The 14,962-nt window shown below is 36.7% G+C and overlaps 1 protein-coding gene across 3 annotated transcripts in view; it reads right to left on the bottom strand.

Annotated features, from left to right (window-relative positions):
- Positions 1 to 14,962, bottom strand: part of NBEA (neurobeachin) — a 954,039-nt gene that overhangs the window by 329,940 nt on the left and 609,137 nt on the right. For all 3 annotated transcript variants that reach the window (XM_080658500.1, XM_080658501.1, XM_080658502.1), the window contains one exon: positions 7,540 to 7,683. In XM_080658500.1, coding sequence (XP_080514626.1) covers positions 7,540 to 7,683 — 144 coding nt within the window. The remainder of the gene's footprint in view (positions 1 to 7,539; positions 7,684 to 14,962) is intronic.

Raw genomic sequence — 14,962 nt, 5'->3', positions numbered from 1 at the left:
TTGTATGACATTTAAATCTTTAAAACATTGTGGAATATTTATCTTCTTTAGAACCAGAAAACTCTAAACAAAATGTAGAAGACACTCAAAAGGGTCATTATTTAAATAAAACTGTGCTACATATATGCTATCAGACTTTTTCTAACTTACCAGAATGATTTTGGGGAATACATATATAAAACTAAAATTAATTATTATGTATATTCATAGAGTTCTAAATATAATAAAACCAGTATAAAAGTTTAATTATAAACTGAGGACCTTGTTTTTACATCATTTTAGAAGATTCTTTAAGTATATACAGATACATATTTAAATATATGATTTGGTGTATTTTACTTCAAACCATATACTTCTTAACTTTATGCAAGCTACTTAACCTCTCTTGGCCTCTATATCTTCATTTGTAAAATTAGGGTAACAATAGCATCTACTTATACAATTGTGATTATTAAATAGGTTATTGCACATAAAAACCTTGAAACACTGCCTGGTTCCTATTAAGAAATGCTGGCTATTATTCTTTTCTCAAATTTTATTTCTATAATCAGAACTGATCCTATCTTTTAAACCAAAAACCCCCATAATCAATCTTAACTAAGTTGGCAATTTCCTTTATTTTTCTATTGTGATTATTAATTTTATACACATCTTTTATTATCTCCTGGATTTTGATTTGGAGTTAGAGCTCCTGTGATGGCAAAGTTTCCTTTAGCCAGATTAAATACACTATTGGGTCATTTACAATGATAAGAAAGACATTGTTTATCAAATTTTAATATCTGAGAAAAAACAATTATCAGCACAATTGTCAGAGCAACATCAAAAGTTACATATTTATGTGCTCTGAAACTTCATTAACAGCTAATTTTTTAAATCTAAGAATACTGGTTTGTAATTAACTTCTAAAATGATTTTTATGTGACATTCTCACTATCATGTCAGGCTAGATTCATAAATAGGCTTCAGCATTTACAGACTGAATCTGTCTATACCTATGTATTCTGTAGACTACCCCTGTGACCCTTACTTCTCTCTTCATAAAACATCCATCCCTGCCCTGACTGGTGTGGCTCAATTGTTGGAGCATTGGCCTGTGCAACAAAGGGTGGTGGGTTTGATTCCTGGTGAAGGGCACATGTCTGGATTTCAGGTTCAATGCCCCGGAGAGGTCGGGAGGCAACCAATCAATGTGTCTCTCTCACATCAATGTTTTTCTCACTCTCTCTCCTCCTCCCTACTTCCCGTCCACTCTCTCTAAAAATCAATGGAAAAGAACATCCTCGGGTAGGATTAAAACAAAACAAAACAAAAATCCCCTACTGTTGTACTACATTTAAAGTTTAGGGTCACATTTGTAGGCAGCTCTTTTAAAAGTGAATATTGATTTTAGGAGAACCAAGATGGTTGAGTTGGTAAATGAGGTATTTGCTGCCTCCCACAACTACATCAAAATTACAACTAAAATATGGAACAACCATCATTTAGAACTGCCTGAAAACTGGCTGAATGGAAGTCCTACAACTAGAAGAGTAAATAGGGAAGCACATTGAGACTAACAGGAGGGGTGGAGGTGTGGAACAGGCTGGTCCAACACCCACATGTGGCATTTTTTAATGAGAGGGATATCTCAGCTGCAGAGGCCTCCCATAAGGAGCCAGGTATTCCAGCCACCCACCAGCCTCCCCCTCCCCCCCGCCCGGGGAACCAGTGCCAGGAAGAGAAGTCCCATAACTTTGGGCAACAAAATCCAGTGGGGATTGTGGCTGAGTGACACGAAGGCTGCTGGAGAGCCAGGCAGTTCCTCTTAAAGGGCCCACGCGTGAACTTACACAGACATGCTCCCTTTGGGCTCCAATGCTGGGGCAGTGGCTTGGCCAGATCCAGGGGTATACAAGGAGGAAATAGATTGTCTGGCATCGGAGCAAAAACTTGGGGGTGGCTTTCTCTCAGACAGGGGTGCTCACAGGGGTCATTGTTCCTATGTTGAGACCTCCCCAGGTGCAGAGCTGACTGGCAGCCATATCTGAGTTTCCATAAGACTGGAGCACACTGCTCACTCTGCCCTAATTCCCTGAGATCCTCCCCAACTAGATTTGCAGCCACACCCAAGTAGTTTGTAGTGGCTTTTCCATATGAATGTTCAGGCTTCAGATTTCCTTAAATCTCTCAAACAAGCAGCAGCTGGAGTCAGCATACCCATACTTATCAAATAAGAAGCCCCAAACCTGGCACTAGCAACAGCCTGCCTTGCTTCACAGCTTGGCCTCACTTAGGCACTTCCAAGCCCAACACAAATAACAGCCATCTGCAGATTGCTCTGTAGCTCTGCAGGTGATCTCAGGAAGTGGCTGACTTTGTAACTCTTTGGAGGCCCTAGAGCCAGTGCAATCAGTGGACATACTAGATTAAAACTCTACGCATCCAAGAGTGACACACTCAAGGGGAAGACTCAGTGAGCACCAAAGCCCCACTGAAGCAAGTCCTGTTCCATTTGGGGTATCTCCTGTACAGCAGCCCTTCCACTGTAGTTGTAGCTGGTCTCCACAGCCAAATGGCCTGGAAGTCAATTCCTCCCAGTGATGCCAACAGCAATCAAGGCTCAACTACAACAAGACTGTGCACATAGTCCACACAGGGGCACACCTAGAGTGCCAGCTCAGGTGACTAGGGAGGATGAACCACTGGGCCCTACAGGACAACTACTACACAAGGCCACTCTACCAATTCCAGGAGACATAGCAGCTCTACCTAATACATAAAAACAAACACAGGGAAGCAGCCAAATTGTGGAGCTAAAGAAACATGTCACAAATGAGAGAGCAGAAAAAAAAAATCTCAAGAAAAAATACCAAATGAAATAAATGGAAGCAAATAAAGCATTACCGTGTTTCCCTGAAAATAAGACATCCTCTGAAAATAAGACCTACTTACAGGTTTCCTTCTGAGTGAAATATAAGGCATCCCCCGAAAATAAGGCCCCAGGCTCTGTCTCAGAATGAAAATTTACCGTAAACTGGTCGCTAGGGCCGCCCCGACTGGCGTCTAGCAAACAGTGACGTTATGCGGAGTCCTGACGTCACTGCTGTGTGGAGGCGGAGCGGAGGTCGGATTGAGCAGTGAGCGCGGGGCGGGAGAGAGGAGGAGACTTTCGCAGATGCATGTAGAAGAACAGGAGGATTAGAGTGGACGGGACGCGGCGAAGGTGGTGAGTGCTGGTCTGTCTCTGGTGACACTACCTGATGCTCGCGGCCGCCTTCATGATGACTGAAGGTTCTCAGTCAGTGGCAGATTCTGCTCCAGCCCAGATCCAGGCCCCAGCAAGCCCAGTGACAGTCCCCAGGCAGGACCCAGGGGGTAAATGTCTGATAAAGGGGTAGGGGGGATGTCTGGTGAAGGTGTTCAGTGGCACAGGGGTGGGGGGAGGGGGATCACTTAAAATGACACAGGAGGATCAGAGGGGGCAATCAAAATGACACAGGAGGATCAAAAGGGGTTACTAAAATGGTAATCCCCCCTCTGATTCTCCTGTGCCATTTTGATTCCCCCCTCTGATCCCACCTGTGTCATTTTGAGTGATCCCCCTCCCCCCACCTTGATACCCAAATTCCTTTTTTTTACCCCTAGAAATGAGCACAAAAAGAAAAAGCTACTCCGTGGAGTACAAGAAAGGAATCGTGGAACACTCTTGGGGCCAAAATCTTACTGCTTTTTGCAAAGAGAAGATGTTGAGTATCCGATTGGTCCAAAAATGGCGAGCAGAGTATGGTAACCTTATTGAACAAGTGGACAAGGGAAATGCTAAAAAGCGCAAGTGTGGATCAGGTTGGCAACCATTATTTTCCAAGCTGGAAGACCTGATCTGTGAATGGGTTGTTGACAGGAGAGCAAAGGCTTTGGTTGTGAATAGGGCTCAGATTCAAGAATTTGCCCTTGACATAGCCCCCGAAGACTTCAAAGCATCACAACACTGGCTGGATAATTTCCTTCAGCGAAGTGAACTGTCTTTAAGAAGATCTACAACATTGTTTAGGTTGGAAGATACTCAAGTTATTAAGCGAGCACTTGCATTCAAGTCCTTTATTGATGATGCTGACTTCTCTAAATACAATCTTTCCAACATGATTGCTATGGATGAAACTGCAGTGTTTATGGGCCAATCATCTCAAACAACAATTGAACAGTGGGGTGCCTCCTTGGCGTACATTCCCTCCACTGCTTACGAAAGTGCACGTGTTTCCTGTATTTTGGCAATTCGTCTGGATGGCACTAAAATCCCACCTTTAATCATTTCTAAGGGCAAGAAGGAAAAGATTGAACGTGTTTTGGGCGTTTTTATTCTTGAAACTGAAAAAGCCTGGGCCACACAAGCAGTTATAAGGAAGTGGGTCGATTTAATGCTGCCGCTTGTTATGCAAGGGAGCCAAAGAGGTCTGCTAGTCTGGGATGCAGCCAGCACTCACCGCGCTAAAAACATGAAGACATTTCTTCATGAAAGAAAAATAGATCAGATAATGATTCCCGCAGGAATGACGGCCTATCTCCAGACTCTTGATATTGCAATAAACAAGCCATTCAAAGACAATTTGCGCATGGAAATTAATGACTACATTGAAAATAGAATGGAGAGAAATCAGCGTGGAAACTTTGTGAAACCTAAACTGCAAGAAGTTGTGACTTAGGTGAAGAATTCATGGGAGAAAATCACTGACAGTTGCATTGCAAATGCACTGCGAGCAGGCTACCTTGACAAGAAGTACTCATTTAAAGACAGTGCTATTGCTAAACATGAGAGATTTGGTCCACTGATTCTGAAAGAAATGGAGTCACAAGAAATTCACCAGGAAATTCAGGAATTGGATTGTTATGATGATGTTCCAGAAGATGATGACATGATTGTCATTGAATAAATGAGTAAATTCTTGATACTGTAGGATTCACAGTTTGTCTGGTTTGTGTTGACAACTACCGTATACAGGTAATAAATTTCCTTTATTTTCATTTAACAATAAGTGTGTACCGTATTCTTCTTCATGGAAAAATAAGACATCCCCTGAAAATAAGACCTAGCGTGTCTTTGGGGGCAAAAATTAATATAAGACACTGTCTTATTTTCGGGGAAACACGGTAGATACAGAGTTCAAAACAATAGTTATAAGGATGCTCAAGGATCTTAATGAGAGTTTCAAGGGACGTAGTGAGAATTTCAAGGATATTAGTGATAATGTCAAAGACATGAAAAAGGACCAGTCAGAAATTAAGCATACACTAACTGAAATAAATAATGATTTACAAGGATTCAACAGTAGAATAGAGGATTCTGAGAATCAAATTAAGGATTTGGAATATGAGGAAGCAAAAAACACCCAATCAGAAGTGCAAAAAGAAAAAAGAATTCAAAAATATGAAGATAGTGTAACAACACCAAGAATACCAACATTCACATTGTGGGGGTGCTAGAAGGAGAAGAGAGAGAGCAAGATATTGAAAACCATTTTGAAGAAATAATGACAGAAAACTTCCCCCACCTGGTGAAAGAAATAGACACACAAGTACAGGAAGTGCAGAGTCACAAACAAGAGGAACCCAAAGAGACCCACACCAAGACACATCATAATTAAAATGCCAAAGGTTAAACACAAAGAGAGAATCTTAAAAGCAGCAAGAGTAAATCAGTTAGTTACCTACAAAGAAGCGCCCATTTGATTTTCAGCTGATCTCAACAGAGACTTTGTAGGCCAGAAGGGAGTGGCAAGTAATATTCAAAGTGATGAACAGCAAGGACCTACAACCAAGATTACTCTACCCAGCAAAGCTATCATTTAGAATTGAAGGTCAGATAAAGAGCTTCACAGACAAGAAAAAGCTAAAGTAGTTTACCACCACCAAACCAGTATTACATGAAATGTTGAAGGGTATTCTTTAAAAAGATAAAGGAGAATTAGAAGAAAAGAAGGAAGAGGAGGAAGAAAAGGGAAAAACGATAAAAAATATGAAAAATAAAATGTCAATAAATACATATCTATCAACAATTGAATCTAAAAATCAAAATAAACTAACAAGATATCTAATGAATAAAATATACTGGTGAATAAAATAGAATCAGAGGCATGAAAACATGGAACAGAATGAGGACTCTCAGAAGGAAAGGTGAAAGGGGGGGGGGGAAGAGATTAACCAAAGAATTTATATGCATATATGCATTACATATGGACTCAGACAATAGGGTGGTGAAGCCTTGGGGCAGGGCAGGAACCAGTTGGAGGTGGGCAATGGAGGGAAAAGGAGGGGGCATATATAATATTCTCAACAATAAAGATTTTTAAAATTAATAATAAAATTGTACTTTACACAGAGTAAAAATAAATAAAACTGAACACTATGACTAGGCAGAGAATCAATATTTTAGGACAGTTGATAAGATATTTTATACCTAAGGATTCCAAAAATAGTATGAATTAGGACTATGTAGATATTAATAGGATCAGATCTGTGCAAAGACAAATCTGTTTAAAATTTATAGAAGTTAGAGGAGTCTTGACAGAGTGAACTGGTAGAGATTCAATTTTTAAATAATTTATTTCAAGCATACTTTCATTGTTCTTTAGGTATTTTAACTTAATGTTATTTTGGGAATTTTGTTTATAAGCATAAATTAATGTTAATAATCACTCTAGTTACCATTAGAGGAGAGAAATATAAAGGAGTTATTATACCTATAGTACTACTGGATTTTGCCTATAGTCCTCAAATAAAATCTCTGATTAAAACAAATCAAGAAACTACAAAACCAAAAGTTGAATATTTATTTAGGAATTTGAGGCTAATCTGTGTTCCTAGATTTAAGATTAGTTTTAAATAGAAAAAAATAGGTTTCATGAAACAGAAATGTTAATAACATAGGCATATCCAGGAATTGGTATTAGAATAACCTTATTAAACATTTCCTAGAAGAGGGAGAATAATGTACTATCTTTAATTTACAATTACCAGTAATATAATTTCTTCATAAAAGTAGAAGTCTCCAACTGGTAGAAATATCATTGGAGGCTTTCAATAGGTATGCCAGATCATTTCCAGCACACCTCTGGACACAGGAGTGCTATTTGTAAACAGAATGATGAATATAATTCTACTCCTTTATGATGAATATAATTCACCCCGATGTTGTATGGCCTGAAAATACAGAAGTGAGGTGAGACTCAATCACTCTTTGAGACTCTCAAGCAGGAGTTTTTAACTTGAGATCTAGAATATGATTCCAGAGGTCAGTGAACCCTCTGAAATTGTGTACAACATTGTATGTGTACCTTCATGAAGCAACCTGTTCTCACGGGATTCTAAAACTGTTATGGGCCAACACTGTAAGATATCATATCCCATCATGTCATTAGAAATTAGATACATTATTAAAATTCACATAATTGGGCATTATTCTAACCACTGGCACACACTTTTCCACCAGGAGATAGATTTTAAATTCCGTAATCGTGTGACTATTATTTACAACAAATAGAAGAAACACATTAAAAAATTTACCTGCAAGATTATCAATTTCTTTTTCCTGTAGCAGACTGACTGCATCATCATCTCCTTCCAACATAAGTTCTGTCTCTGCATTCTGATTCACTATTGCTTGACTTCTGAATGTTTTCTTTGACTTCACAACATCTTCTTCAGTGCCTAGTCACAAGTGAAATACAATAATTTAGGTCATTGTGATTGCTTTGTTTTCAGTGAGTATTAGACATAATCTATTATTTTTCATAATTATATGCTGTATTCACACATTAAAAATATAGAGCACTTTTACATTGTTTATCTTGCTCAGTCTTCTAAATAATTGAGAGAAAGATGGTGTAATCTACTACCCTTGTTTTACAGATGAGGCAACAGGCTGACAAAGCTACTTGTCTGTAGAGAAACCTAGGAGTTGGCTGGTGGTAGAGAAAGGCATCTTGGGTTTCTAATATCACTGCACTTTCTATCAAAAATCTGTATCTCACCAAAAACTTGGTTTTCTGATCCATAAAATCACACAATGTTACATAATTATACCTTTGAGTGAATTAGGTAATCAACTGGACAGATCTTTTAAAAATATAAATAGGTATGAAGAAAATAAGAAAGCATTCACATTTGAAGGAAGATATGGTTGTTATTGGGAAGCTATAGAAAGGTGGAGTTGGAATGATGCAGACATAAAATGTACTTCGCAATAGCTATTTCTTTAGCAATTAATAAAATAATGGTTTTCTAAAGTGATATCCTGACTTTGTTACATAAAATAGTACAAATGACCAAAATCCCAACACACAAAAATAAGTCAGAAAAATACAAATATAGCAAAGTTTACCTAGCATTAATAGGTCAATCAATATGAAGGTTAAAAATTAAAATGCATTTGAAACTCTCATGGATTTGACTGCTTAACAAATATTTCAATATTTTCATTCAAACACCTTCTTTGGAAGGTGTCAATGAATCTAAAATTACTTGAACTTCAAGTAAATTATATATATGAAATATCTCTACTTCATATCAATGTATTAGGATGTAGGCTTCAAGGAGCAGCATTAACTGAGAAAACACTGTCACATCTCATTTGGTGGACATATTCCTGAAAATGGAAGCTTAACAAATCACTCCTATATTGTGTTGTTGTATCATAATTCTAGGGGATGTTATATTGTGTACACATGCAATTACTCACCAAGTCCTGTCATACCTTTGGTGAAAATTCTCGTCGTTTAACAATTAATATTTTTGGTCAATTTTCCCAAGCCCAATAGAAGACTTCTAACAACAGTTCATTAATACCTATTGATATCTGCTCCACCATTTTCTTAGAAGTATGCACTATGAAACTTGCACTGTAAAACACTAATTAGCCTTTTACTGCAGCTTGCACTTCTTTTTGTCAGCAACTCAGAGCCAATACTGTTTGCTAAAACATTAACAAATTGACTCAAAAGTAGCCCAGACAGGAGTAAAAAACACATGTTGAGGAACACAGTCATGTCACAATAGCACTGTAGAGTGTCATTGGCTGAGAGGTACAGTCTGTCATCCTAGCTCTTCCTGGATAGTAGTATTTAGAGAGCATGGTTAAAATATAGCTTAACGGTATAAAGTAATTGATTGTTAAATATATATTTTGATAAATACTTCAGAGACAAAAAGTATCAATGCTACACTGGGGGCGAGGAGAATTAAATGGGCTATACTAGTATGTGCATTCTTCTTTCACTGGCCCATATACAATTCTTATTTCTGGAATAAAATCTGAGGATTGATTGCTGAATGGTCCAGAACCCTATCTCAATTTTATTTGGTTTTATTTGCTATAAAGCCAGCACAACAGTAATCTTCTGGGTGTTGCTATCTTTATAATGTATTTGCTACTTTGGTAGTAACTTAATTGGAGAAATCCAGAGCTTGTATCATCTGAGAACAAAAGAGGCAAATCCAATGATTATTAACCAAGAAGTCTCTCTTGAGGTCTTTACTGTCATATTTTTACTAGACATTTTCAGCTGGATTTTCTTAATTCCACATTTTCCTAACTGAACAAATCATCTCCTGCTCCTTCACCTCCTCATATTTTCATCAACCCACTTACTGAAGCCACAAATGTCGAATTTATCCTGTAAGGTGACTGCCACTGTCCTGGCTCAAACCATCATCATTTGGCCTATAGGTCTTCCATAGCTCCCTCACTCACACCATCCTCCACGCTTTTGCCAGTGTGATTACTATACAACACAACTAGGTGAGGATATTTCACTGCTTAATATGGTTTATTAACTCCTTCAATCAACACGGAGTGCAAAGATTATACTTTTAGAATAAAGTCTAAACTCCTTAGCATGACTAATCAAGGTCTTTTATCTGCTTAATATCAATTTTGCATTGTCTTTTATTACTCCCCCATAAACAATCCTGGGCCATATATAGCTTCCAAAATATGTCATGCTTTCTCAGAGCCCTTTACCTGGGCTTTTATTATTTCCTCTGTATGGTATGTTCCTTCCTTCTTCCTTTGGCTAAGTCCTACTTGACCTTCAAAACTCACCTCATTCAGGTACCTTTCCTAACTAACCCCTTTGTACTTTCACAATTTACACAGAACTCAGCCATACTATATAGGTGCTATCTGTTTTGTTTTTCTTCTACACTATGTTATAGACTACTTTCTTCCTTTTTTAAAAACTTTTATTAGTACCTATTTTATGCTGAATTTACCTCCGAGCCATAAGATTTTGTTTCTTCAGTTTCTCCTGGTATACCTTTTTCTTCTGGGCAAGTTCCTCTTCTAATTTAGGAACAATCTGCTCTTTTTCAGTAAGGATCCTCTCAATGTGGCAGGGAAAGCTCATGTGTGGGTCAATCCACTCATAGGCTCCATAAGTTCTGTGCTGCATCTTAGGAGCTTTGCTCAATGACCAGAGAATCTACATTTAAACCCGTAAGCTTGGAATTACTCTCTGCATTTTTAAGCATGTGTAGCAAAAATTCAACACTCTTTTTGTCCATCTCCACTGTTTGGCCTGGGAACACCTACCAATTCCACTATTGTAAAAACAGAATGGCACACATTCTTCAGATACATGGTGGCTTTTCTCAGATACATTCCCTTGATGGCGCAGTTTCTTGAGTGATCTTAAAGTGAACATGGAGATTTGAACCTCTTGATTTGCATAATTTTGTGGATTTTGGGGGGTCAAATGAATAGTGAACCATTTTCAGAAGTCACCTCAGGCAGCTTATGGGAAGAGGCCACTATAGACTGATTTCTGCGGTCTTAGTGCCTGCCACCAAGCAGGTGTGTCACAAACATTTGCTGAATTGAAGTTCCAGTCTATCCACCCTGTGTTCCATTCTCTAATTTTTTAAGGTAGGTTTTTGTGTTCTTTCCCTTATACTGCCACCACACCTCATAAATCCTGCTACTGTAGTAGTTAGCGGTATTGTAATTGTTTGCTTGCTATGCCCACATAGCCTGGAAGCTCTTGATGATTCTCAGTCCTTAGTGCACTGCCTGGCACCAACAAGTCCTGATAAATATTGAATAAGTGAATAAACTGAGACATGAAAGTTACCTCTGGCTATTTCTTAATCTGAAGATCCCAGGATATCTCAGAGATTCTTGGTGATTTGCCTTCAGATTGGGGGGAAATTCAAGAATCTATGTATTTACACAAAAGGGAATTTATTTCTTTATATAAAATAGTAAAAAAAGCCATTTATATACAAGTCAGCCTAATAAAGTAAGTTTTTCCTTGTATCACAACCATGTGTAATCTTTGTCATTAAAAAATCTTTACATAACTCATGTTATTAAAAATAAAACCAACCAATAAAAAATGAAGGCAAGCTCTGAAATGTATATTAAGCTTTTATGTTGATCCCCTCTAGTTTAAATCAGTAAAACAAATATGTCTTTAAAAATATATAGTAAACTAATCCATATCAACACATTGAACTTATCATCCCTGTTGAAGTGTTATTAGTTTTCAGCTCAGTAAACTTCCTGATTTTTATGGTACTGCAGCAAACATTTATCTAAATTAAAGTGTATGAAGTGCAAAAGTGCTTTTCAATCACAATATCCTTTATGAATTAGAGCTTCATTCATCAAAATTACAGGCAAAAAGAGGTAAGGTCTCAGAGGGCTGTCTCATTACAAGGCTTATAAACACTGTCCTTAGAAAGAATTGGTTTAACACCCAACAAATCAAAATCTGATTGGGAAGATAATTTATTTGAGATCATCTATCTTTAGAAGACATGTTGGATTGAGTGCACTTCTTGGCCTTTTTAGCCATTCATCAAGAAATTAACAAGCGAGTACCACAAACCACCAGAATGCCTTAGATTTGAAAATGTGAATTATGTGTAAAGCTGGATAGGATATACATATAACACTGTTTATATTTAGCTTTTATATTTTTAAAGTGAGATAAAAGCAATATTTTAGCTTTTACTAGTATATGCTTATTTTCTAAGGAAACATTACAATGCCATAAAATTTGCAAGGTTTCAGAATTTAAAAAATGCTACCATATTATCGATTAATTAAGCCAGATGCAAAATTGCACTTATTTTATTTTCCACATCATGTTACAAATAAATATAGGAAAGCACTGGATACACATTAGATTTTTCGGTAAAATATATTACGCTTGAAGCTCTGTAAGAGAAAATGCTATCTAATATAGTATACTATATTATATAAATCTACATAAAGTTCCTCTTTCATAAAAATTCTCTTAATAAACAAGGTCCCATGTGAAACAAAGTATATTTTAAAAGTGAAATAACAAGACAACTAAAAAAATCTAGTACTGTCACTATACACTAGTATTATCTCTATATATAAAAAGCCAGTGATTGTAATGGCCATAACAACCATAATGACCAGTCACTATGACGCCCACTGTGGCCAGTGAACCAGCCTGATCAGGGGGTGGGGCCGGCTGGCTGGCCCACCTCGTGGCCCCTCCGCCCTGCCAGCCTGCCCCTGATCGGACTCTCCCACCCTGATCAAGAGCAGGGCCGGCTGGCCAAATGCCTCCTTCCTCCCCCACCAGCCAGCCCCGCCCCCGATCAGCCCACCCCACCATGATAGGCCCACAGCCCTTCCCCCCAGCCAACTCGATTGTGAATTTGTTTGACACTTCTATTATAGAGAAAGGGTGAATAGCAATATTAAAATATTTCTTCTAATTAATTTCTTTTCAATGTGCATGAATCCATGCACCAGGCCACCAGCACATTAATATGTATAGATCTATCCATTTACTGAGAAGTTTATAATTTTGAACATTTCAAAAAGAAAAGAATGGTTAATATTATATTAAGAAACCCATCACTAAAAAATGTTTTATGCCAAACTTAAAATGAGATAAAAGCAGTGGATGTATACATAGAACACACTGTACTGTAACAACTGCTTACTAAAAAGCAAATACTTTGATTTGTAAATAATTTAAATTCAAAATTAAATTTTGTGTTTGACTTTGTAGCATAGGCATAATACTTCCTTTTTTAAGAAACATAAATAATAAAGACACAAAAGGACAGACCTATTGAGTGATGACTAAAGATTAAAACAATCCTTTTCTATATAGAACAGGATTAAAAAGCAAATAGATACTGCAGTAGAAAAATCCTAATAGTAAAAACTGTTAGTAATACTGAGTAAAAACACTATTAGAAAGAATGACTAGAAGTCTCAAGTATTTTTTTTTCCTCTGTTATACCTGATGCTGAGCCAGGAACCTCACTCACTTTATCAACAAAATCATTTGATGAAAGCAAGTATTTTGATAAATGAAGTAGACTTTCTATTCAAATAGTTCCTATTTGTTGTTTCAAACACACTTTAAGTAAAAATCTAAGTAGTTATTGATTAAATTTAATAAATATAGATTAAAAATCTGGACAATTTAGACATCAAGTTCCTGTTTTCTTATTTGTGGGTATTTTAGGTTGAATGCATTGAATTTAACCATAACTCCCACTTCAATTCATTTTATATTAACAGAGAATATAGTGAATAATGCAAAATAGATATTATCTAAACTACCATAAAAATAAAAACCTATGCCCTAACCGGTTTGGCTCAGTGGATAGAGCGTCGGCCTGCGGACTCAAGGGTCCCAGGTTCGATTCCGGTCAAGGGCATGTACCTTGGTTGCGGGCACATCCCCAGTAGGAGGTGTGCAGGAGGCAGCTGATCGATGTTTCTCTCTCATCGATGTTTCTAGCTCTCTATCCCTCTCCCTTCCTCTCTGTAAAAAAATCAATAAAATATATTTAAAAAAACAAAAAAACAAAACAAAAAAAACCTAGGACCTAGACTGCTTTAAATTTATAATAAACTTGATTCAGAAATGGTAATCCTTACCTGAGTCAGTAACTAATGCTTCTTATAAGTCCATTTTAGCACATCATATATCACATAAAATTAGAGTACAGCATCATTTGTGTTTTTACCAATGAGGAACTTGTATAGACTTTTGTGTGCTTTTAACTAGACATAGACATTATGTCTACAGATAGGGTTTTCTCTGAAAAGCTTGAGGAAAATATTTCAGTGGTATAGTAAATATGTAGAACTAGCAATATGGGCACTAATTAAGGTGAAATATTCTTATAAGTTATTCTCAGTAGTAAATTCTTATTTAGATTAGTTATGCTTGTAAATAATTTACAAGACTATAAGAATTTTTTTTAAATGACTACCTAACATCAACAGTTATTGCTCAGTGGAAAAGGACATTAAGGACACTTGCAAGTAAAAGAATTGGATCAATATTAACGTGATTTTCATTTCATGCTTCCCCAACTCCAGTAAGCTGACAATATACTCTGATTATGTGAACTGCCTCAGAGTAACACAGAAAAGGTTATTAGAGCAAGAGGTGGAAATGGAATGCACTTTTTATATTGACAGGCCTGCTAATAGAGTATACTGATTTTCAAAGACATGCAATGTATTTTTATAATTTGGGTCTGACAGCAAAAACGGAATTTCATTTATTCCTAATTTAAAATATTCATACATAAGCAATATTTCTTAGAGAAGACCAAAAAGCAGATATTCATAAACAGCATTTTTAAACTGAAAAAATGCAATTAAAAAGGTGCAAGAAACTATTATTCAATTTAAGTGCAGTACTATATAAGTATGAAATGCTAACTTAATAATCTTAATGGAGTGAAAGTAGAAAACTGCATTCTGTGCTTTTTAAAGAAAATTTGATAAGCCATATTTTAAGAATATACATGATGGTAAATATAGATTATACATTTTTTAAAGTGAATATTACTTAATGTGGTTTTAAATATTTTAAGTAGAATTTCATTATATTAAAAATCACATAGCACACAACTTATAGAAAAATGCTAAAACATATAGAAAACTTTGCTCAATTTAGAACCTCTACATACCATA

This window comes from Plecotus auritus (genome assembly GCF_963455305.1).
Source record: "Plecotus auritus genome assembly, chromosome: 3".
In the NCBI taxonomy this organism is placed as follows: Eukaryota; Metazoa; Chordata; class Mammalia; order Chiroptera; family Vespertilionidae; genus Plecotus; species Plecotus auritus.
Note: the sequence above shows the minus strand (reverse complement) of the source record. Positions and strands in the feature narration are given on the sequence as shown.